General features: G+C 45.6%; 1 protein-coding gene across 1 annotated transcript in view; it reads right to left on the bottom strand.

The window, feature by feature from the left end:
* Nucleotides 1-1,535: 1,535 nt before the first annotated feature.
* LOC134943465 (protein mono-ADP-ribosyltransferase PARP15-like) overlaps nt 1,536-24,314 on the bottom strand; it is a 175,712-nt gene continuing 152,933 nt past the window's right edge. The window contains exons 8-11 of the mRNA XM_063932296.1: nt 20,789-20,834; nt 19,772-19,917; nt 2,232-2,406; nt 1,536-1,882 (exon numbers count right to left, since the gene is read on the bottom strand). Of these exons, the coding sequence (XP_063788366.1) occupies nt 1,581-1,882; nt 2,232-2,406; nt 19,772-19,917; nt 20,789-20,834 (669 nt within the window). The 3' untranslated portion in view covers nt 1,536-1,580. The remainder of the gene's footprint in view (nt 1,883-2,231; nt 2,407-19,771; nt 19,918-20,788; nt 20,835-24,314) is intronic.

Here is a 24,314-nt window from a genome sequence, read left to right as displayed (position 1 = left end):
CTGACCTGATTGCAGCGTACAATCAGGTCTGAATTACCCCCATGATCGCAGTCTGGTCCTAAGTATTAACTCTTTGTGCTACTTTGAGAGCATACCGAACATTTTACTGAGACCTTGTTATGTGGACAATTACAATACGCAACTACCAAGCATCAATAACATCAGTTTTGGAGACCTGTCTCTGTATGAACCCGTTTAGCTGGATTTGCACCTTACTCTACATGAAGCCCAGTGACGTACAGTATGCTGAGCGTAAATCCACCTTTATGGGCTTCATTTCATTTGATGCACTTGGACTCTGAATAAATAACTGCTGCTTCACATAAATAAAGAGACTATAATATATTGACAAATAGTTGGCAGTTTATTTGTAAATATAGAAAAGACAAGGATTCTATAGCAAAAGATGAATAAAAAAACTTGAAGCCATACCCATATACCCAGCAGCAGAAATGATCATGAATAATATACCTAACTAAACACTCTCAATGTTCTTCTTTCTACAGTATATAGTATTATTTTAAAATAATTCAAATATTATTGATTAATACTACCTCAAAGTGAAAATGTTCCCAATATTTCCATGGACAAGATGACGCTCATATTATTCATATGAAAATAGCAAAAATGTATAAAAAAAAAAAAAAATTAAGCCAGTTTGACACAGGGAAAAGGTCACATTAATAGGACTTGAAAAACTTGTATCCCAAAATTAGCATTATACACTTTTTGAGAGCAGTAGGTTTATGTAAGTTTTGGCATCAAGACTATTTGGTTGCAGTTACTATTCTTAACAAAAACACACTTTTGTTCTATTCTGCATGAGAGTTCAGTCAACTTTTTTAGAGGTTTCGTGGCTTGTTTTAAGCCCTTATATTAGAAAGCTAACGGTGGGACCCTGGTGGTCATTCCGAGTTGTTCGCTAGCTGCATTCCTTCGCTGTGCAGGAATGAGGCAAAAAAAATGGCACTTCTGCGCATGCGTATGTGGCGCAATGCGCATGCACGGCGTACTATTACAACAAACAATGTAGTTTCACACAGGATCTAGCGATGCTTTTCAGTCACACTGCTGGCCGCAGAGTGACTGACATGAAGTGGGCGTTTCTGGCTGTCAACTGACCATTTTCAGGGAAAAATGCAGGCGTGCCAGGAAAAACGCAGGCGTGGCTGGGTGAACGCAGGGCGTGTTTGTGACATCAAAACAGGAACTGAACAGTCTGAAGTGATCGCAAGCGCTGAGTAGGTTTTGAGCTACTCTGAAACTGCACAAAAAAACTTTGTAGCTGCTCTGCGATCCTTTCGTTCGCACTTCTGCTAAGCTAAAATACACTCCCAGTGGGAGGCGGCATAGCGTTTGCATGGCTGCTAAAAACTGCTAGCGAGCGATCAACTCGGAATGACCACCCCTGTTGTGGTGGGCTCAGGGAAATGCCCTTTTTGAATTGTGTTTATAAAACCAGCCCTTGCCTCATCATCCATGTTGATTTAAAGAGATCTATAGTTTTAAACTTACTTATGTACGTGCTAGTCCAATACATCTCCTGTTTGTTTATAGAAAAATCTTCATTTCATTATAATCTATGGTGTTCGGAGCTTAAAAGTGATCAGATATTCAGGATATGCATAGTCATCATGAAAAACAACAAAATAGGTTGGTTTTTTAATGTTGTTCACTACAGCATCATAACGATCTCCACTGGGGTCATCTTTGATGTACGGGGGTTCTTTGTAGGCAGAGTTTCCCATGCAATATCTTCCAGTTATCACTACAGCCTGGTAGACGTATTTTACTCCATCCTTACTGTCAGGAACAGAATATTTGTCCCCACAAGAGTAATTTGATCCTACAGCGAAGTAGGTCCCAGTTCCACATGCTGTGCCTATTGGATTTAAATGCAATGACATTAGTCACGCTCTACAACAAAAACACTAAAAATGACAATACGTTAAAGCTATATACAGAAGTTCCCAATCTTGTTGTGTCTCCTGCTTGCATTGGTGATCTGAGCTACATCCTAGGATGCAGCATCGGATCATCTGCGACACCATACGCCAGCTGCCTGACCCATGTGGTCGCACTAGCTGGCCTTCACAGTTCCTACAAAAAGGCCAGGAAATCTCCATCACTCCCCCACAACGGCAGCATCACACGTGAGTTTTGGGAAACGGAGTCCGTCGCCACCCCCAAACGGCAGCAGATTGTCAATCACCTACTGCTGGCCAACTTACCATTTCTGCCATGATAGATTCGGTTAAATCCTCCTCGGTTAATGCCTTCAGTGACCTCAGAAGTTGTGCCGTGGTACAAATGCTGTATATTTCGCTGTCCGGGGTTTTTTCTGTCCACTGCTTGCTTGTTGATAGTGAAGCTCTCCCATAGTTTCCTGTTCTGAATTCTTTTGATCTGGAAAAAGCATTTACATTTTAGACTGATTTTACTTTTTAGAAATAGTTTTCCTGTATTGATATGATTTACATAATACAGATTAGTAAACTCAGTGTCAATGTATACTTTATTTACAGCTACTGTGTAGATAGGGTTGATCTTTATTTTTTGCCATTTTGTTCTGTAACTGTCTGATAAAACCTACGGGAATAAGTCATTCTGTAGAGATGTTTTTTTTTACTATACAGTGTATTGTATTGTATTAAAGAAAACGTGAGCAGCCAGGGTGGGTCCAGCATGTGATTCTGGCGGTCAGGCGACTATAGGATCCCTCCAAGAGTCCCCCCCCACCCACCCTCCCTGCTTGGTCATGAACCAGTAAGTCACCACCACACCACAAAGAGAGAGAGCTGTCCTTTGCTTACATCTACATGCATACGGTGTTAATAAACACAGCTAAGTATGTGGTTCTATTGAGGTTCTATTTTCAAATTAACTGTTAATAAATGAGCTTTTCCTATTGATGTTTATGAGGAAGTACCGATGGTCTAGTTGACATTCTAGTTGTGTTTGAAGTCGAATTTCTGGGAATTTTGAGTCGGTTTTGCCTTTAGTAAATAGCTGAAGGTCAAATGCACCACCAAATCATCTCAAAATCACCTCAAAATGGATTGAATCTGCAAATAGACTTGTTGTAAATATACTCCCAGATGTCAGCAGCCTGTTTAAAGAACAATAGGTTTTACCTAGGAACCCAGAAGGCAATAGAATGAGAAAGAAGGTGGTGTAATAGACTGGTGCTACTTAAAAGCCTTTCAATAGTGTCTAACTTTTAACTTATAAACATAAACGCTATCATACGGGTAAACCAGCTGTAAAATAAATTAATTCCCTCCCTGTAGTGCAGATATAGCAAGCCTTGGAGAGAGATAAAGTGGAGATGCTGGAATCAGCTTTTGTCATGTATCACAATTTTGGAATGAAGTTGATTGGGCGCATTATGCAACTACTCCACTTTATCTCTCTCCAAAGCTTGAAACTTCTCCTCTCCTGTGACATAAATGCCTAAAGCCACTTATACAATTATCAGACAGGTTAGCCAATAATTGTATGATCCCTATAGATTGTAAGCTTGCGAGCAGGGCCTTCCTACCTCTATGTCTGTGTGTTATATTACCCAATTGTATCCTATTATTGTTGTTCCAATTGTAACTAGAATATGTTGCGCTATATACTGTAAGAAACTGTTATTAATAATAATAATAATGATAAATCTGCCTCGTTCCTGATCTCCCAACCCATTGAAGACATCTAAAGAAAGTACACGCTGAGCTAAAACCTGCTCAGTGTGTACAGGTGCATACCTATTAGATATTCACTCTGTCAGGTCAGAGCGTTTATCTGATCTGCAGAATTTATCTCCAGGTGTGTACCCAGCTTTAGGCACTATTTACAGTAGCTGTACAATATCAACCAAGTATTGAAAGTAGGCAGCTTGATGTTGTCATAGGTAGGCAGCGTGCTCCTGATTGTACATGTGACACTTGTATATCTGTCTGCAACTGAGGGGGTAATTCAGAGTTGATTGCAGCAGCAAATTTGTTAGCAGTTGGGCAAAACCATGTGCACTGCAGGGGGGTCAGATATAACATTTGCAGAGAGAGTTAGATTTGGGTGGGTTATTTTGTTTCTGTGCAGGGTAAATACTGGCTGCTTTATTTTCACGCTGTAATTTAGATTTCAGTTTGAACACACCCCACCCAAATCTAACTCTCTCTGCACATTCTGGCTAATTCCAGCAGCAGCAAATTTGCTGCTGCTGGAATTGTTCCCCATCTTGTGGCAGTCGAATTGTGGTCGGCCCCGTTTGGCCAATCGGTCAATCATTTTTTGGTGCGACTATTTGGGAGTAGTTCAGGCAGTTGATAACCAGCGACCCTCCTCCCCTCAGGTGTACGTTTTCTGCGATACTAGTGTTGAAGTGTTTGCAGTTTCATATTAGTTTCACAGCCAAACACATTCCCGGGGAACTTGGCAGGATTGGGTTGCTTACCAGGTGACTCTTTTTGTAAGTCAGTTGAGGTTTGTTTTATGGATTTCGTGTGGGGCCATTACTCGCAAGGCAGCTCCAGAGTGGCTATGTCTCAGTCTATAGCTGGGGTTTCCTTTTGTTCAAAATGTTTAGGGCAGTCTGACCCTACAGAGTTTTTTTATCCTGAATAGGGCGTTGAAAGGCTGGGCTGGGGAGAGCCCAAAATAGCTGACATGCGCAGGCCAGTTGATCTGCAGTTGTTGCGTGGCTTATTTACAGTTATTGATTTGGTGGCAGAGAGCGAGTCTGAGGCTTCCTTGCTTCGAGTGACCTTTTCTTTTGCTTTCTTTGTTGCCTTCTGCATTAGCGAGCTGGTCGCGGTCAATAAAACCTCGGCAGACACGGGGCTCCTTTTAGGGGCATGGTCTTTAATGAAGGAGTGATAATGTACAGAAATTGTCCGGTCTAAGACAGACCAGCTGGGTCGGAGGCGTTGGGTGTTGCTTACACCATACCCTGAGGCGGTATTATGCCCTGTTAATTTGGCTGCAGCCTATTTACAGCAGGCCCATGGGCGGCATGCAGTTTTTGGTACACGCAAACTCATTGCCTCTGACTCGCTTTCAATTCACCACAGTTTCAGCAGTTGTTTGTCGCAGTTGGGGCTCAATGTATCGGACTTTGATAGGGGCAGCTACCTGGGCTGCCTTCAGCAGACTTCTGCCGTCAGCCATCCAAGAAATGGGGCATTGGAAGTCCGCTGCTTGTAAATCCTATGTTCGTCTTGATACGTTGTGATTGTTACGCCCGTTGGTGTGAACCCAAAAAACTTAGTTTACCCGCCAGTTTTGGAATGATTAGCATTCCGGAACTGGGGGTGTGAAGGAATTTCTTTTAATTTTTCCTCCACCAGTGGACTAATTACAATTGGCTGTCCTACCAGTTCACCGGAGATTTTTTTAAAGTTTTCGCCTTCACTTGGGTTCCACTGTTTGCATTCAAATATGCTAACGGTTAGGTTATTTCTTTTTCAGCTACTAAATTTTTATCTTACCGGGGTTTGGATGGTGGGCCACTCCTACATTTTTTTGGGGGGGCTGTTCATCACCCCTTAGCAGCGCAGGCCTCAGTGTTGATGGGCGTACAGAGTGTTAGGTGGCTTGGAGTTCGGAGTTTACGCTGGTCTGTAAAAAGCGTCCCCTTTTTTTACACATTACGGCAGACAGAGTCCCCTTTTTTACTAGAGATGTGCGGCGGGCACTTTTCGTGTTTTGTGTTTTGGTTTTGGTTCTGGTTCCATCCTCATGTTTTAGATCTGGATTGGTTTGCCAAAACTACACTTTCGTGTTTTGGTTTTGGATCTGGATGATTTTTTATAAAATCAACTAAAATCACAGAATTTGGGGGTAATTTTGATCCTACGGTATTATTAACCCCAATAACATTCATTTCCACTAATTTCCGGTCTATGCTGAACACCTCACACCTCACAATATTGTTTTTAGGCCAAAAGGTTGCACCGAGGTGGCTGTATGACTAAGCTAAGCGACACAAGTGTGCCGCACATACACCTGGCCCACCTAGAAGTGGCACTGCAGTGGCAGACAGGATGGCAGATTTAAATAATAGGCCCCAAACAGCACATGATGCAAAGAAGAAAAAGAGGTGCAATGAGGTAGCTGTATGACTAAGCTTAGCGACACTAGTGTGCGGCACAAACACCTGGCCCATCTAGGAGTGGCACTGCAGTTGCAGACAGGATGGCACTTAAAAAAACTAGGCCCCAAACAGCACTTCATGCAAAGAAGTAAAAGAGGTGCAATGAGGTAGCTGTATGACTAAGCTAAGCGAAACAAGCACTGGTGTTTCTATAATGGGTGCAGTGTGTGCGGTGCTCAAGGGCCCAAGTCCAGAGGGGGCCCCCACCACACATGCTGCACCCATTTTTAAAATACTCACCCCTCCAGAGTCCAGCGCCGGCATCTGCATGCGCAGAAGAGAAATCTCAGGAAATTTTTTTCGCCGTGCCATTTTCCCAGAGTTCTGCGCATGCACAGTAGAGTCTGAGCCCTTTAGTGCTCAGACTCTACAGCACTCTGGGCAGAGAGGAGGGGGCCCGAACAGAGAAGGCTGAACACGGGCCTCCTCCTCCCTTAAAACGTCCCTGGACACAAGTGTGCGACACAAACCACTGGCCCATCTAGGAGTGGCACTGCAGTTGCAGACAGGATGGCACTTAAAAAACTAGGCCCCAAACAGCACATCATGCAAAGAAGAAAAAGAGGTGCAATGAGGTAGCTGGATGACTAAGCTAAGCAACACAAGTGTGCAGCACAAACAACATGGGACGTGCTGAAATTTGCCCAGATGTAATACACGCACAATAGTGGTGGCACAGGAGAGCGTACCCCTAAACCACACACACACACACACACACACACACACACACACACACACACACACACACACACAGCAAAGCCTGTAAAATTATTTTGGATAATAATAACCCTTTTTTTTGGAGCTATTATAATAATATGCAGCACAGGCGAGCGTACCCCTACACCACACAGGGCAAACCCTGTAAAAAATATTTGGATTAAATATTAATAACCCCTTTATTTGGAGTAAATAATATACAGCACAGGACAGCACAACTGAATTTATATGGCAGCACCACTGGACTGAAGTTATACGGCAGTACCACTGGACATATACTGCAGTATCACTGAACTGGATTTATATGCCAGTACCACTGGTATTATACGGCAGGATCACTGGAATTATACGGCAGGATCACTGGAATTATACGGCAGGATCACTGGAATTATACGGCAGGATCACTGGATTTATACGCCAGTACCACTGGAATTATACGGCAGGATCACTGGATTTATACGCCAGTACCACTGGAATTATACGGCAGGATCACTGGATTTATATGGCAGTACCACTGGAATTATACGGCAGTACCACTGGACTTATATGGCAGTACCACTGGACATATATGGCAGTATCACTGGACTGGATTTATACGCCAGTACCACTGGAATCATACGGCAGGATCACTGGATTTATACGCCAGTACCACTGGAATTATACGGCAGGATCACTGGATTTATACGCCAGTACCACTGGAATTATACGGCAGGATCACTGGATTTATATGGCAGTACCACTGGAATTATACGGCAGTACCACTAGAGATGAGCGGGTTCGGTTTCTCTGAATCCGAACCCGCCAGAACTTCATGTTTTTTTTCACGGGTCCGAGCGACTCGGATCTTCCCGCCTTGCTCGGTTAACCCGAGCGCGCCCGAACGTCATCATGACGCTGTCGGATTCTCGCGAGGCTCGGATTCTATCGCGAGACTCGGATTCTATATAAGGAGCCGCGCGTCGCCGCCATTTTCACACGTGCATTGAGATTGATAGGGAGAGGACGTGGCTGGCGTCCTCTCCGTTTAGAATAGATTAGAGAGACACTTGATTTACTAATTTTGGGGAGCATTAGGAGTACTCAGTACAGTGCAGAGTTTTGCTGATAGTGACCACCAGTTTTATTTATAATCCGTTCTCTGCCTGAAAAAAGCGATACACAGCACACAGTGACTCAGTCACATACCATATCTGTGTGCACTGCTCAGGCTCAGGCCAGTGTGCTGCATCATCTATTATCTATATATAATATTATATATATCTGTCTGACTGCTCAGCTCACACAGCTTATAATTGTGGGGGAGACTGGGGAGCACTACTGCAGTGCCAGTTATAGGTTATAGCAGGAGCCAGGAGTACATAATATATTATATAGTGAGTGACCACCAGACACACAGTGCAGTTTATTTAATATATCCGTTCTCTGCCTGAAAAAAGCGATACACACAGTGACTCAGTCAGTCACATACCATATCTGTGTGCACTGCTCAGGCTCAGGCCAGTGTGCTGCATCATCTATATATATTATATATCTGTCTGACTGCTCAGCTCACACAGCTTATAATTGTGGGGGAGACTGGGGAGCACTACTGCAGTGCCAGTTATAGGTTATAGCAGGAGCCAGGAGTACATAATATTATATTAAAATTAAACAGTGCACACTTTTGCTGCAGGAGTGCCACTGCCAGTGTGACTAGTGACCAGTGACCTGACCACCAGTATATATAATATTAGTAGTATACTATCTCTTTATCAACCAGTCTATATATTAGCAGCAGACACAGTACAGTGCGGTAGTTCACGGCTGTGGCTACCTCTGTGTCGGCACTCGGCAGCCCGTCCATAATTGTATATACCACCTAACCGTGGTTTTTTTTTCTTTCTTTATACATACATACTAGTTACGAGTATACTATCTCTTTATCAACCAGTCTATATTAGCAGCAGACACAGTACAGTGCGGTAGTTCACGGCTGTGGCTACCTCTGTGTCGGCACTCGGCAGCCCGTCCATAATTGTATATACCACCTAACCGTGGTTTTTTTTTCTTTCTTTATACATACATACTAGTTACGAGTATACTATCTCTTTATCAACCAGTCTATATATTAGCAGCAGACACAGTACAGTGCGGTAGTTCACGGCTGTGGCTACCTCTGTGTCGGCACTCGGCAGCCCGTCCATAATTGTATATACCACCTAACCGTGGTTTTTTTTTCTTTCTTTATACATACATACTAGTTACGAGTATACTATCTCTTTATCAACCAGTCTATATTAGCAGCAGACACAGTACAGTGCGGTAGTTCACGGCTGTGGCTACCTCTGTGTCGGCACTCGGCAGCCCGTCCATAATTGTATATACCACCTAACCGTGTTTTTTTTTCTTTCTTTATACATACATACTAGTTACGAGTATACTATCTCTTTATCAACCAGTCTATATATTAGCAGCAGACACAGTACAGTGCGGTAGTTCACGGCTGTGGCTACCTCTGTGTCGGCACTCGGCAGCCCGTCCATAATTGTATATACCACCTAACCGTGGTTTTTTTTTCTTTCTTTATACATACATACTAGTTACGAGTATACTATCTCTTTATCAACCAGTCTATATTAGCAGCAGACACAGTACAGTGCGGTAGTTCACGGCTGTGGCTACCTCTGTGTCGGCACTCGGCAGCCCGTCCATAATTGTATATACCACCTAACCGTGGTTTTTTTTTCTTTCTTTATACATACATACTAGTTACGAGTATACTATCTCTTTATCAACCAGTCTATATTAGCAGCAGACACAGTACAGTGCGGTAGTTCACGGCTGTGGCTACCTCTGTGTCGGCACTCGGCAGCCCGTCCATAATTGTATATACCACCTAACCGTGGTTTTTTTTTCTTTCTTTATACATACATACTAGTTACGAGTATACTATCTCTTTATCAACCAGTCTATATATTAGCAGCAGACACAGTACAGTGCGGTAGTTCACGGCTGTGGCTACCTCTGTGTCGGCACTCGGCAGCCCGTCCATAATTGTATACTAGTATCCAATCCATCCATCTCCATTGTTTACCTGAGGTGCCTTTTAGTTGTGCCTATTAAAATATGGAGAACAAAAATGTTGAGGTTCCAAAATTAGGGAAAGATCAAGATCCACTTCCACCTCGTGCTGAAGCTGCTGCCACTAGTCATGGCCGAGACGATGAAATGCCAGCAACGTCGTCTGCCAAGGCCGATGCCCAATGTCATAGTACAGAGCATGTCAAATCCAAAACACCAAATATCAGTAAAAAAAGGACTCCAAAACCTAAAATAAAATTGTCGGAGGAGAAGCGTAAACTTGCCAATATGCCATTTACCACACGGAGTGGCAAGGAACGGCTGAGGCCCTGGCCTATGTTCATGGCTAGTGGTTCAGCTTCACATGAGGATGGAAGCACTCAGCCTCTCGCTAGAAAAATGAAAAGACTCAAGCTGGCAAAAGCAGCACAGCAAAGAACTGTGCATTCTTCGAAATCCCAAATCCACAAGGAGAGTCCAATTGTGTCGGTTGCGATGCCTGACCTTCCCAACACTGGACGTGAAGAGCATGCGCCTTCCACCATTTGCACGCCCCCTGCAAGTGCTGGAAGGAGCACCCGCAGTCCAGTTCCTGATAGTCAGATTGAAGATGTCAGTGTTGAAGTACACCAGGATGAGGATATGGGTGTTGCTGGCGCTGGGGAGGAAATTGACCAGGAGGATTCTGATGGTGAGGTGGTTTGTTTAAGTCAGGCACCCGGGGAGACACCTGTTGTCCGTGGGAGGAATATGGCCGTTGACATGCCAGGTGAAAATACCAAAAAAATCAGCTCTTCGGTGTGGAGGTATTTCACCAGAAATGCGGACAACAGGTGTCAAGCCGTGTGTTCCCTTTGTCAAGCTGTAATAAGTAGGGGTAAGGACGTTAACCACCTCGGAACATCCTCCCTTATACGTCACCTGCAGCGCATTCATAATAAGTCAGTGACAAGTTCAAAAACTTTGGGTGACAGCGGAAGCAGTCCACTGACCAGTAAATCCCTTCCTCTTGTAACCAAGCTCACGCAAACCACCCCACCAACTCCCTCAGTGTCAATTTCCTCCTTCCCCAGGAATGCCAATAGTCCTGCAGGCCATGTCACTGGCAATTCTGACGAGTCCTCTCCTGCCTGGGATTCCTCCGATGCATCCTTGCGTGTAACGCCTACTGCTGCTGGCGCTGCTGTTGTTGCCGCTGGGAGTCGATGGTCATCCCAGAGGGGAAGTCGTAAGCCCACTTGTACTACTTCCAGTAAGCAATTGACTGTTCAACAGTCCTTTGCGAGGAAGATGAAATATCACAGCAGTCATCCTACTGCAAAGCGGATAACTGAGGCCTTGGCATCCTGGGTGGTGAGAAACGTGGTTCCGGTATCCATCATTACTGCAGAGCCAACTAGAGACTTGTTGGAGGTACTGTGTCCCCGGTACCAAATACCATCTAGGTTCCATTTCTCTAGGCAGGCGATACCGAAAATGTACACAGACCTCAGAAAAAGAGTCACCAGTGTCCTAAAAAATGCAGCTGTACCCAATGTCCACTTAACCACGGACATGTGGACAAGTGGAGCAGGGCAGGGTCAGGACTATATGACTGTGACAGCCCACTGGGTAGATGTATGGACTCCCGCCGCAAGAACAGCAGCGGCGGCACCAGTAGCAGCATCTCGCAAACGCCAACTCTTTCCTAGGCAGGCTACGCTTTGTATCACCGGTTTCCAGAATACGCACACAGCTGAAAACCTCTTACGGCAACTGAGGAAGATCATCGCGGAATGGCTTACCCCAATTGGACTCTCCTGTGGATTTGTGGCATCGGACAACGCCAGCAATATTGTGTGTGCATTAAATATGGGCAAATTCCAGCACGTCCCATGTTTTGCACATACCTTGAATTTGGTGGTGCAGAATTTTTTAAAAAACGACAGGGGCGTGCAAGAGATGCTGTCGGTGGCCAGAAGAATTGCGGGACACTTTCGGCGTACAGGCACCACGTACAGAAGACTGGAGCACCACCAAAAACTACTGAACCTGCCCTGCCATCATCTGAAGCAAGAAGTGGTAACGAGGTGGAATTCAACCCTCTATATGCTTCAGAGGTTGGAGGAGCAGCAAAAGGCCATTCAAGCCTATACAATTGAGCACGATATAGTAGGTGGAATGCACCTGTCTCAGGCGCAGTGGAGAATGATTTCAACGTTGTGCAAGGCTCTGATGCCCTTTGAACTTGCCACACGTGAAGTCAGTTCAGACACTGCCAGCCTGAGTCAGGTCATTCCCCTCATCAGGCTTTTGCAGAAGAAGCTGGAGGCATTGAAGAAGGAGCTAAAAGGGAGCGATTCCGCTAGGCATGTGGGACTTGTGGATGCAGCCCTTAATTCGCTTAACAAGGATTCACGGGTGGTCAATCTGTTGAAATCAGAGCACTACATTTTGGCCACCGTGCCCGATCCTAGATTTAAAGCCTACCTTGGATCTCTCTTTCCGGCAGACACAGGTCTGCTGGGGTTGAAAGACCTGCTGGTGACAAAATTGTCAAGTCAAGCGGAACGCGACCTGTCAACATCTCCTCCTTCACATTCTCCCGCAACTGGGGGTGCGAGGAAAAGGCTCAGAATTCCGAGCCCACCCGCTGGCGGTGATGCAGGGCAGTCTGGAGCGACTGCTGATGCTGACATCTGGTCCGGACTGAAGGACCTGACAACGATTACGGACATGTCGTCTACTGTCACTGCATATGATTCTCTCAACATTGATAGAATGGTGGAGGATTATATGAGTGACCGCATCCAAGTAGGCACGTCACACAGTCCGTACTTATACTGGCAGGAAAAAGAGGCAATTTGGAGGCCCTTGCACAAACTGGCTTTATTCTACCTAAGTTGCCCTCCCACAAATGTGTACTCCGAAAGAGTGTTTAGTGCCGCCGCTCACCTTGTCAGCAATCGGCGTACGAGGTTACATCCAGAAAATGTGGAGAAGATGATGTTCATTAAAATGAATTATAATCAATTCCTCCGCGGAGACATTGACCAGCAGCAATTGCCTCCACAAAGTACACAGGGAGCTGAGATGGTGGATTCCAGTGGGGACGAATTGATAATCTGTGAGGAGGGGGATGTACACGGTGATATATCGGAGGGTGAAGATGAGGTGGACATCTTGCCTCTGTAGAGCCAGTTTGTGCAAGGAGAGATTAATTGCTTCTTTTTTGGGGGGGGTCCAAACCAACCCGTCATATCAGTCACAGTCGTGTGGCAGACCCTGTCACTGAAATGATGGGTTGGTTAAAGTGTGCATGTCCTGTTTTGTTTATACAACATAAGGGTGGGTGGGAGGGCCCAAGGACAATTCCATCTTGCACCTCTTTTTTCTTTTCTTTTTCTTTGCATCATGTGCTGATTGGGGAGGGTTTTTTGGAAGGGACATCCTGCGTGACACTGCAGTGCCACTCCTAGATGGGCCCGGTGTTTGTGTCGGCCACTAGGGTCGCTAATCTTACTCACACAGTCAGCTACCTCATTGCGCCTCTTTTTTTCTTTGCGTCATGTGCTGTTTGGGGAGGGTTTTTTGGAAGGGACATCCTGCGTGACACTGCAGTGCCACTCCTAGATGGGCCCGATGTTTGTGTCGGCCACTAGGGTCGCTAATCTTACTCACACAGCTACCTCATTGCGCCTCTTTTTTTCTTTGCGTCATGTGCTGTTTGGGGAGGGTTTTTTGGAAGGGACATCCTGCGTGACACTGCAGTGCCACTCCTAGATGGGCCCGGTGTTTGTGTCGGCCACTAGGGTCGCTAATCTTACTCACACAGCTACCTCATTGCGCCTCTTTTTTTCTTTGCGTCATGTGCTGTTTGGGGAGGGTTTTTTGGAAGGGCCATCCTGCGTGACACTGCAGTGCCACTCCTAGATGGGCCCGGTGTTTGTGTCGGCCACTAGGGTCGCTAATCTTACTCACACAGCTACCTCATTGCGCCTCTTTTTTTCTTTGCGTCATGTGCTGTTTGGGGAGGGTTTTTTGGAAGGGACATCCTGCGTGACACTGCAGTGCCACTCCTAGATGGGCCCGGTGTTTGTGTCGGCCACTAGGGTCGCTTATCTTACTCACACAGCGACCTCGGTGCAAATTTTAGGACTAAAAATAATATTGTGAGGTGTGAGGTATTCAGAATAGACTGAAAATGAGTGTAAATTATGGTTTTTGAGGTTAATAATACTTTGGGATCAAAATGACCCCCAAATTCTATGATTTAAGCTGTTTTTTAGTGTTTTTTGAAAAAAACACCCGAATCCAAAACACACCCGAATCCGACAAAAAAAATTCGGTGAGGTTTTGCCAAAACGCGTTTGAACCCAAAACACGGCCGCGGAACCGAACCCAAAACCAAAACACAAAACCCGAAAAATTTCAGGCGCTCATCTCTAAGTACCACTGGACTTATATGGCAGTACCACTGGACATATATGGCAGTATTACTGGACTGGATTTATACGCCAGTACCACTGGAATCATACGGCAGGATCACTGGAATTATACGGCAGGATCACTGGAATTATACGGCAGGATCACTGGATTTATACGCCAGTACCACTGGAATTATACGGCAGGATCACTGGATTTATACGCCAGTACCGCTGGAATTATGTGGCAGTACCACTGGACTTATATGGCAGTACCACTGGACATATATGCAGGGCCGTAACTAGGTGTGTGCGGAGGGGGCACCGCACATAGCGCTGCAGGGTAGGGGGCGCTGTTGGCGGCACTTGTCAATTATCTGTTTTAATTACTTTCACTTGCAGCTTCCCCCCTTTTTGAAGCCATTGAGCTATCTGCCCTTGCATAGAAAGGTGGATAATTCTAAGCGAGAGAATTGTAACTACTTGAAGCTTACCTTGTACTTTGTGAAAAAATGATCAGCATTGCGGCTGAGCAGATCTATGTAATGTGTGGCTGCAGGAGATTGGATTTGTGGCTGCACACTACATAGATCTGCTCAATTGCAATGCTGATTATTTTTTTACAAAGTACCAGGAGCTTCATATAGTGTTTATAGTTTTGATGCAGAATCAAATAACTCAATGAGTAGGATGTTGGATTCGAATTAAACAGGTTATAGGTTTGATTTCAGGCGCTCATCTCTAAGTACCACTGGACTTATATGGCAGTACCACTGGACATATACGGCAGTATCACTGGACTGGATTTATACGCCACTACCACTGGAATTATACTGCAGGATCACTGAATTTATATGGCAGGATCACTGGAATTATACGGCAGGATCACTGGACATATACGCCAATACCACTGGAATTATACAGCAGGATCACTGGATTTATACACCAGTACCACTGGAATTATACGGCAGGATCACTGGAATTATCCGGCAGTACCACTGGACTTATCCGGCATTACCACTGGACATATACGGCTGGATCACTGGAATTATACGGCAGGATCACTGGATGTATACGGCAGGATCACTGGATGTATACGGCAGTACCGCTGGACATATATGGCAGTATCAATGGACATATACGGCAGTATCACTGGACGACATCTACGGCAGTACCACTGGACATATACAGCAGCACAGGGACACCACCTGATGCAGGACAACACAGGACTGATGCAGGACAACACAGCACCACTGCAATGGACTGGACTTATACAGCAGCAGAGGACATATGGACATATGGCAGCAGAGGACACCACCACTGTGACTGGACTGATGCAGCACAATACACCACCACTGAACTGATGCAGCACAACACAGCACCACTGGACTGGACTTATACAGCAGAACTGGACATATGGCAGGAGAGGACAGAGCCACTGTGACTGGACTGATGGCAGGATCACTGGAATTATATGGCAGGATCACTGGATTTATACGCCAGTACCACTGGAATTATACGGCAGGATCACTGGATTTATACGCCAGTACCACTGGAATTATACGGCAGGATCACTGGAATTATACACCAGTACCACTGGAATTATACGGCAGGATCACTGGATTCATACGCCAGTAACAGTGGAATTATACGGCAGTACCACTGGATTTATATGGCAGTACCACTGGACATATACGGCAGTATCACTGGACTGGATTTATACGCCAGTACCACTGGAATTATACGGCAGGATCACTGGATTTATATGGCAGTACAACTGGACATATACGGCAGTATCACTGGACTGGACTTATACGCCAGTACCACTGGAATTATACACCAGTACCACTGGAATTATACGGCAGGATCACTGGAATTATACAGCAGGATCACTGGATTTATACGGCAGTACCACTGGACATATTCGGCATTATCACTGGACTGGATTTATACGCCAGTACCATTGGAATTATACGGCAGGATCACTGGAATTATACGGCAGGATCACTGGATTTATATGGTAGTAGTATCACTGGACATATAAGGCGGTACCACTGGACATATACAGCAACACAGGGACAACACCACTGGACTGATGCAGGACAACATAGCACCACTGCAATGGACTGGACTTATACAGCAGCACTGGACATATGGCAGGAGAGGACACCACCACTGTGACTGGACTGATGCAGCACAAGACACCATCACTGGACTGATGCAGCACAACACAGCACCACTGGACTGGACTTATACAGCAGCACTGGACATATGGCCGCAGAGGACACAACCACTGTGACTGGACTGATGTAGCACAAGACACTAACACTGAACTGATGCAGGACACTGAGGACGGAGACACGTCCTCTCTCTACACTCTCAAATGCCGGAGTGAAAATGGCGGCGACGCGCGGCTACTTATATGGAATCCAAACCTTGCGAGAATCTGATAGTGGGATGATGACGTTTGCCTCGTTCTGGTTTCTGAGTCAGGCGGGAAAACCCGAGCCGGGCTCGGTGGTGACGTTTGGGCTGGTTCGGTTCTCTGAGAACCGAACCCGCTCATCTCGCTATTTTTTACACATTTTTTACACATTACGGCAGACAGTCCCAGTTTTTACACATTACGGCAGACAGAATAGATAACCAGACAGACAGACAGACAGACAGAATAGATGATACTTACTGTCTCTCCGCTGGCTCAGGCAGTCAGGCTTCTCGGTGCAGGCAGTCAGGCAGATCACGGGCAGGGGAGAAGGAGGAAGAGGGAGGAGGAGGAGGGAGCCGCAGCAGCATAATGTAATTGGTGGCGGCGCCGTTGCAGCTGTCCGTCTCCTTCCACATAGGCTGGCCGCAACCGCTGTGATGAGGGAAGCGCATCCCAGCATTCACAGCAGCGGTGGCCAGCATATGTGGAAGGAGAGGGACAGCTGCCACCAATGACATTGCGCTGCTGCGGCTCCAGAGAGTCTCTCCCTCCTCCTCCCCGTGGCTGTGTCCCTGCGCTCTGTTGCTCCTCTCCTCTTCGTTGGCCTGCAGCACACAGCAGCAGGCGGCATATAAGGATTCAGTTTGACTCATTACATGCCGCTGGCTTTGGGCCCCTTGACAGCGGTGGGCCCCAGTGCAATGCACTGCTTGCACTGGTGGTAGTTCCGCCACTGGGCCCTATTCAGCTTCAGTTGTAGTTTTGCTAATATAGCAAACCTGCAAGTGGCTAGAATTGCATTCTGGGGGCCTCTCAGCACAGGGCAAGGTTGCCCAGCAATTCAATTGCGATCGCATAGCTGACCCCGCAAAACAAGGGCAGTCCCCTGTCTGCGCAGCCTAGCTGCGAAGGCAGGTACACCACTGCCATGTTTTGCTTCGCAGAGGCTGCGTGTGACATCATGGGGCCAAACCTGTCCCCTTTTGTGACACTACGCCTCTGCAATGCCGCGTCATCGTCCCTGACCACCCCACAAATGCCTCTACCTGTCAATCAGGCACAGATGTTCGCATTACTAGGCGCATATGCACTGCCCCGAAGAATGGCGAAAATGCGATCGCATCTCCGATGCGTGTCAAGCATAATAAGGCCCTATATGTGATTTTTTCCCCTTTCTTTTATACGATACAAAGTGGGACTTGCATCATTTGGACATTTATTTACCCAATTTTGGACTATTTCTGTTTGATTAACTTCCTGTTGAAAATTTAATTTTTGTTATATGATGTATTTAAGGGCATACAGTAAAACTAATTTCTTGCTACTTTTATTCCTACATGAGAAAGAAGTTTATAGTACCTGCTGTATATTGGGTGTTATTACTTAAACCAAACTCATAGTAATTTTGTTTTATTGCTATCAAAATTTTTCATGTGCTTATGGTCTGGTCGCAGAGCCGGCCATAGGCATAGGCAAACTAGACAATTGCCTAGGGCATTTGATATGCCTAAGGGCATCAGCAGCTTCTGCTGATTAAAATGATATGCGGCATGCCTATATTCTGTGTGTAGCATTTCATATGCAGATACAGCCACAGTCTCACACAGTATATAGGCATGCTGCATATCGTTTTAATCAGCAGAAGCTGCTTGTGCATCCTAGCCACATAGCAATGCAAATAAGATGCGTTTTCATAAAAAAAGGTGCCCGAAATTAGCATTGAGGCAAGATTTATGAGGACACATCTGTATCCAAGCAGAGGCAGAGGTCACAGTGTTAGTGGCAGTGTGAGTGCTGTGTGCATGTGAGTGGGTTGGTTGTGCAGTAGTGTTCGGAATATGTATAAGGAGCATTATGTGTGTCATGTAACAAATGCATTAATAATGTGCAACATATGTGTAAAGGGGCACTATGTGTGTCATGTGTATAAGGGCATTAATAATGTGCGGCATATGTGTAACAGGGTACTACTGTATGTGTGTCATTATGTGTATAGGGGCACTAACAATGTTCAGCAAATGTGTAGGGGGCACTATGTGTCATTATGTGTATAAGGGCATTAATAATGTGCGGCATATGTGTAAGGGACATTATGTGTAAAAGGGCATTAATAAAAGTTGTCATAATGTGTAAGGCACATTATGTTTATAAGGACATTAATAATGTGTCTCATGTGTAAGGGGCATTACTGTGTGGAATTAAGTATATAAATGCATTACTAATGTGTGGCATTATGTGTATAAGGTGCTCTACTATGTGGCGTTGCGTATAGAAAGGACACTACTGTGTTGTCTAATGTGAATAAAGAGCAATAGGGTGTGGTGTAATGTGAATAAGGAGCAATTCAGTGTGATGTAATGTGAATAAGGGGCTCTACTGTGAGGAGTAACGTTTATAAGGTAAAGTAATACTACTGTGGGATGTAATATAAATTATGGACACTATCGCATGATCAAATGTGAATAAAGTTGCAGTACTGTGTGGTGTAATTTAGAATTGGGGTTACTATTGTGTGGCCATGCCCCTTGCCAGCAAAAACACTCCCCTTTTTGGGCTGTGCGCCATATGTGCGAACTGTTCCTATTTATAATATAGGGGGTACAAACACCAAAATAAGGACTGCTATGGATGAGGGGTGGTGGTGCTGGGAAAGAGGTGAAAGGTCAGAGGCGGAACCAGCGGTGGTGCTAGGGGGCACCAGACAAAATCTTGCCTAGGGCATCATATTGGTTAGGACCAGCTCTGTCTGGTCGGGTGTATGTGTAATTGGGTGCAAGAATGTCTGCTGTAAACCTGATGCATACGCTAGCAGTGCACTAAGGATGCATCCTGCGATGGGTGCAAAGTATGGGTGTACAGTATGGGCACCTATACGCCATATTTACGCACATTTCAGTTATTTTGAGTGGTTTTTTTCTTATATGGCCAATTCAGCAGCAGCCCCTCTGTCATAAAGTCCATTGTGCACAAGTTCTTCCCATAATAGTATTAAGATAACATTAATTAATAACCAAGAATTTTTACCTTAACCACTTTTAGTGGACTAGGGCTTGCCGATTTGATGAATTTATTTTTAACATCTTTGTATTCTTGGGAGTCTTTCTCCAGAGTCACTTCCTGAAACTCACTTTCTACAATACCTGTCCATGATTTTGGGTAATCAATTTTTACTGTTACAGAAAGAAAAAATGTGACATTTCAGATATTTTCACTGGCTCTTAAACTGGGCATACACTATACAATTATCTGCCAGATCTGGCTGGTTGGAATGAAAATCTGGTAATTGAGGATGAGAGCAAATGAATCTGGTAATGGAGGATGAGAGGAAATTACAATTGACCATTTGCTCTAAACACTGGAAAATGGACAAAACCTGTAATTCAGACAAATCACGGCTTTAACCAATTTGCATGAACAACAGTTTTTGGGCCTAATTCAGACCTGATCATAGCAGCAAATTTGTTCTCTAATGGGCAAAACCATGTGCACTGCAGGTGGGGCAGATGTAACATGTGCAGAGAGATTTAGATTTGGGTGGGCTATATTGTTTCTGTGCAGGGTAAATACTGGCTGCCTTATTTTTACACTGCAATTTAGATTTCAGTTTGAACACACCGGAACCCCACCCAAATCTAATGCTGGACATACACTATACAATTATCTGACAGATCGCTGGTTGGAAAGAAACTCTGGCAATGGATGAGAACAAATGACAATTGACCATTTGCTCCCAAACACTGGAAAATGGACAAAAACGGTTGTTTATACAAAATTGATTAAATCCAGGATTTAACCAATTTGTCTGAACAACAGTTTTTTTTTCTATTTTTCAGTGTTTTTGAGCAAATGTTTGATTGTCATTTGCTCTCATCCATTACCAGAATTATTTCCAACCAGCAAGATCTTGCAGATTATATGGGAGATAATTGTATAGTGTATGCCCAGCATAACTCTCTCTGCACTCTGCACTGATGTTGCTTTACATATACACAGCAAGTTGTATTTTACAATTATTTATTATTGAAAAGGAATCATAAATACCCTGACCTTGAACTGCTGATAATATCTTTTCTTCCTGTTGGGTTGCCTGAAACAAATTATATACATGTTTAAATAATTACATTTGCATAATAGAATGGGGTTGGGTATGCGCGACCGGTGGTAGGGATCCCGGCGGTCAGCATACCGACTCCGCGATCCCTGCGCCGGAATGCCGACAGGGTGGTGAGCACAATAGAACCTCACGAGTGAGAATAGACCCTGTATATCGGGATCATGCGTGTCGGCATTTGAAGCAGTCGGGATTCCAGCGTCGGGATCCTGACTGCTGGGATCCCGACAGCCGGTAACATAACAGCATTCTGATTCAAATAGGTACCGTAGCTAGACAGAAGCCAGACAGACAAATATAAACTTCTATGACCTTAATGCCTGTCTTAAAGGTTCACTTGGATCTGGAATCGTGTGTTGTGTTCTGACCACCAAATGCATTATAAGGATTTGGCTTTGAGTGAATCCAACAACAACACCAAAGGAAATCCTAAGTAATCAGTAACATCAGCGCCTCTTCTTTAACTAGTCTGTTCAATAGTAGACACTGACATGGTGATGGTGATGCACAGTACCATAGCATTATAGGAGTGTTAAACATTTAAAATTTGAGATCCAGTAATATGTAAGACTGATCAAACGCACTGAGAAGGATAATTATCATTAACAATAAGGGAGGGGTGGGGACATCGGTGGCAACATTATAGGGGTGAATGGAGGACAATAAGAACAGATACACAAAAAGAGGAAACAAATACAGGGGAAATGAAAAACAAGTAGTTGCAATATTGCATTCCTAGAGGTGTATTTACAGGAGGAATTATATTCAACAGAACTGGCCCAATCCTCCATGTGTCTTTCTGCTAGGACCGCAGTGGCTAAGTCTGATGTCATTTGGGGGTTGATTTAAGTCCATGCCTGTAAGTACGCGGGATCAGTATGAGATACCGCCGGACGGGACCCCGACCGGCACAATCCCGACAGGGGGCGAGCGCAACGTAGCCCCTTGCAGGCTCGCTGCGTTCGCCACACTGTGGGCACAGTGGCTCACTACGCTCGGCACACTCATTTATTCTCCCTCTATGGGTGTCGTGGACCGCATCCCAAGTACGCTATATGAAGCACTTACGGTAGCTCTGGGCTTGCTAATTTCTATTTGCAGCCTCATATAGCTGCAAAAATCAGCCAGTTTGGGGTGAGATCAGGCCACGAGGGGGCAACCTGAGGTACCATTGCTGGTGTTTTCACACCAATGCTATACAACTCGCCCCATAGTGGCTAAATGTATCAACTCCATAACTTTTGGCAGGTATACCTCACTCTGAGGAAAGGCCCTGTAGAGCCGACACGCATTGGTGCATACCTATTTATCAGGGACGTGCGGTGCTGTAAATGGCTTAGCAGGCACTGGCTAGTACCAGAGCCAGATTTACACACTCTCCATGAGCCCAAGGCTTCATGTGGGCATTATACAAATGTGCAGCAGTATATACTGATGGAAATTTGGTGAGTTTTGATCAGGGATATGTGGAAAAGGTGGGGGTGGGGGGTTTGGGGGGTGTCACTGCCTCACCTGCCATAGACTTTTTACTCCAGAGTTTCGACTATAAAAATGATTACAATAATACAAAGAAGATATTTCTAATAGATTCTTTATATTTTTCATATATTTTATATAGTGACAACTCTGGCGTATACAGGGGGTCATTCTGACCCGATCGCTCACTGCAGTTTTCACAGCGCCGCGATCGGGTCAGAACTGTGCAAGCGCCGGCGCCATAGTATGCCGACGCGTGCTGGACGGCCAAAGGTCGTCGTTCCCTAGCGATCGCCTCTGCCTGATTGACAGGCAGAGGTAGTCGTTGGGCAGGAGGGGGCGGCACGGCGGCGTTTGGCCGCCATTTTGGGGGCACGATCAGGCCAACGTAGGAGTGGCCGGACCGTGCGGGGGCGGGCCGCAGTGGCTGCATGACATGACGTGCAGCCGCTGCGACCAGAGGCAGCGACGAGTAACTCCCAGGCAGCCGCAGGAGCTGCTCTAGCTGGGAGTTACTCAACAAGTACAAAAGCATCGCCGCTGTGCGATGCTTTTGTACTTGTGCGGGGGGAGGGGGGCTGGACAGACATGCGGGGCGGGCTAGCCCTGTGCTGGGCGTCCCCCCGCATGTCTGGGAACATGATCGTAGCTGTGCTAAATTTAGCACAGCTATGATCAACTCGGAATGATCCCCACAGTATATTACTATGACAGGAAAGGCTCTGTCTCACCTGCCTCACCTCACTGCATGTCACTGCTATTTACCTATAAGCGGACTCAGGCATCAGGATACAGTCTCCACTCACTCAGCCTACAGCCATTGCCATCTGTACATGTACACACAACGGAGGTCATTCCGAGTTGATCGTAGCTGTGCACAGCGCCAATGCTTTTGCATCTCAGGAGTTACTCCCGGCCAGCGCATCTCTGCGGCTGGCCGGGAGCACCTCTTTGCTGCCACGGGTCACAGCGGCTGCATGTGACATCATGCAGCCGCTGCGGCCGCCCCTTAACGTTCTGGCCACGTCTGCATTGGCGGACCGCGCCCCCTAAATGGCAGCTTAACGCCACCGTCCAGCCCCCTCCCGCCCAGCGACCGCCTCTGCCTCAGAGGTGAACTCTAGGCAACGACGGCCTTCGACTGTCTGGCATGCACCGGCACACTGCGGCACTGGCGCATGCGCAGTTCCGTCCTGATCGCTGCGTTTTGATAAACTGCAGCGAGCGATTGGGTCGGAATGACCCACGACATCCATTCACTGTTAAGAAAGTTAGTACTGCCCACTTTAAAATCTGTCACCTAAAGTGTCAGATGGTTGAAGAGAGGGTACTGAGAAAATCCCCAATGCCCTGGCCTTACCTGCACACCAGGGATCCTCAGGATTAAAATTAATTTGACTTCAGAGTAGTTATTTGAAACATACACTGTTCCCAGAGACCCTAAGGGGTTATTTAGATCACTGTATTGTTATCAGGACTGTTTGTCGGCATGAAGTTAAATGGTTAAATGCTACAAGCTGTCTCTTAATGGAGTGTTGTTGTCCATGACTCATCAATCACAATAACATCACATGTCTGAGTCACCATGAAAGGTCATGCTGATTAGACTGCAGGTGCATGTTGTTAACTTGGCTCTATATAAGGCTCTGCATATGCCCAAGCATGTCAATGTGCTATTAGAGCATCACAGTGCTGTATGGCTATACAGTACTTAGCCTGGGAGAGATTGATACCTTTTCATATTGACTGCTGTTTATCTTCTACAGTTTCACCTGTATCCTGTTATCTTCAATAAAACCTACTCTGGTTTGGAGTCAATGTGTGCACTAACCTCCTTGCTCACATCCACTATGCATCTATCAACTCGTAGGCATCTGCCAATAATGTTTTCCTATTATAACAAAACTATGGTGGGCAATCCCGGGATCTGTGGGATCCCGGCCTAAAATTGGCTGGGATTCAATCCCTGTATTGGAGCTT

Source organism: Pseudophryne corroboree, chromosome 7 (assembly GCF_028390025.1).
Source record: "Pseudophryne corroboree isolate aPseCor3 chromosome 7, aPseCor3.hap2, whole genome shotgun sequence".
Lineage (NCBI taxonomy): Eukaryota > Metazoa > Chordata > Amphibia > Anura > Myobatrachidae > Pseudophryne > Pseudophryne corroboree.
This window is presented reverse-complemented; position numbering and strand designations above follow the sequence as displayed.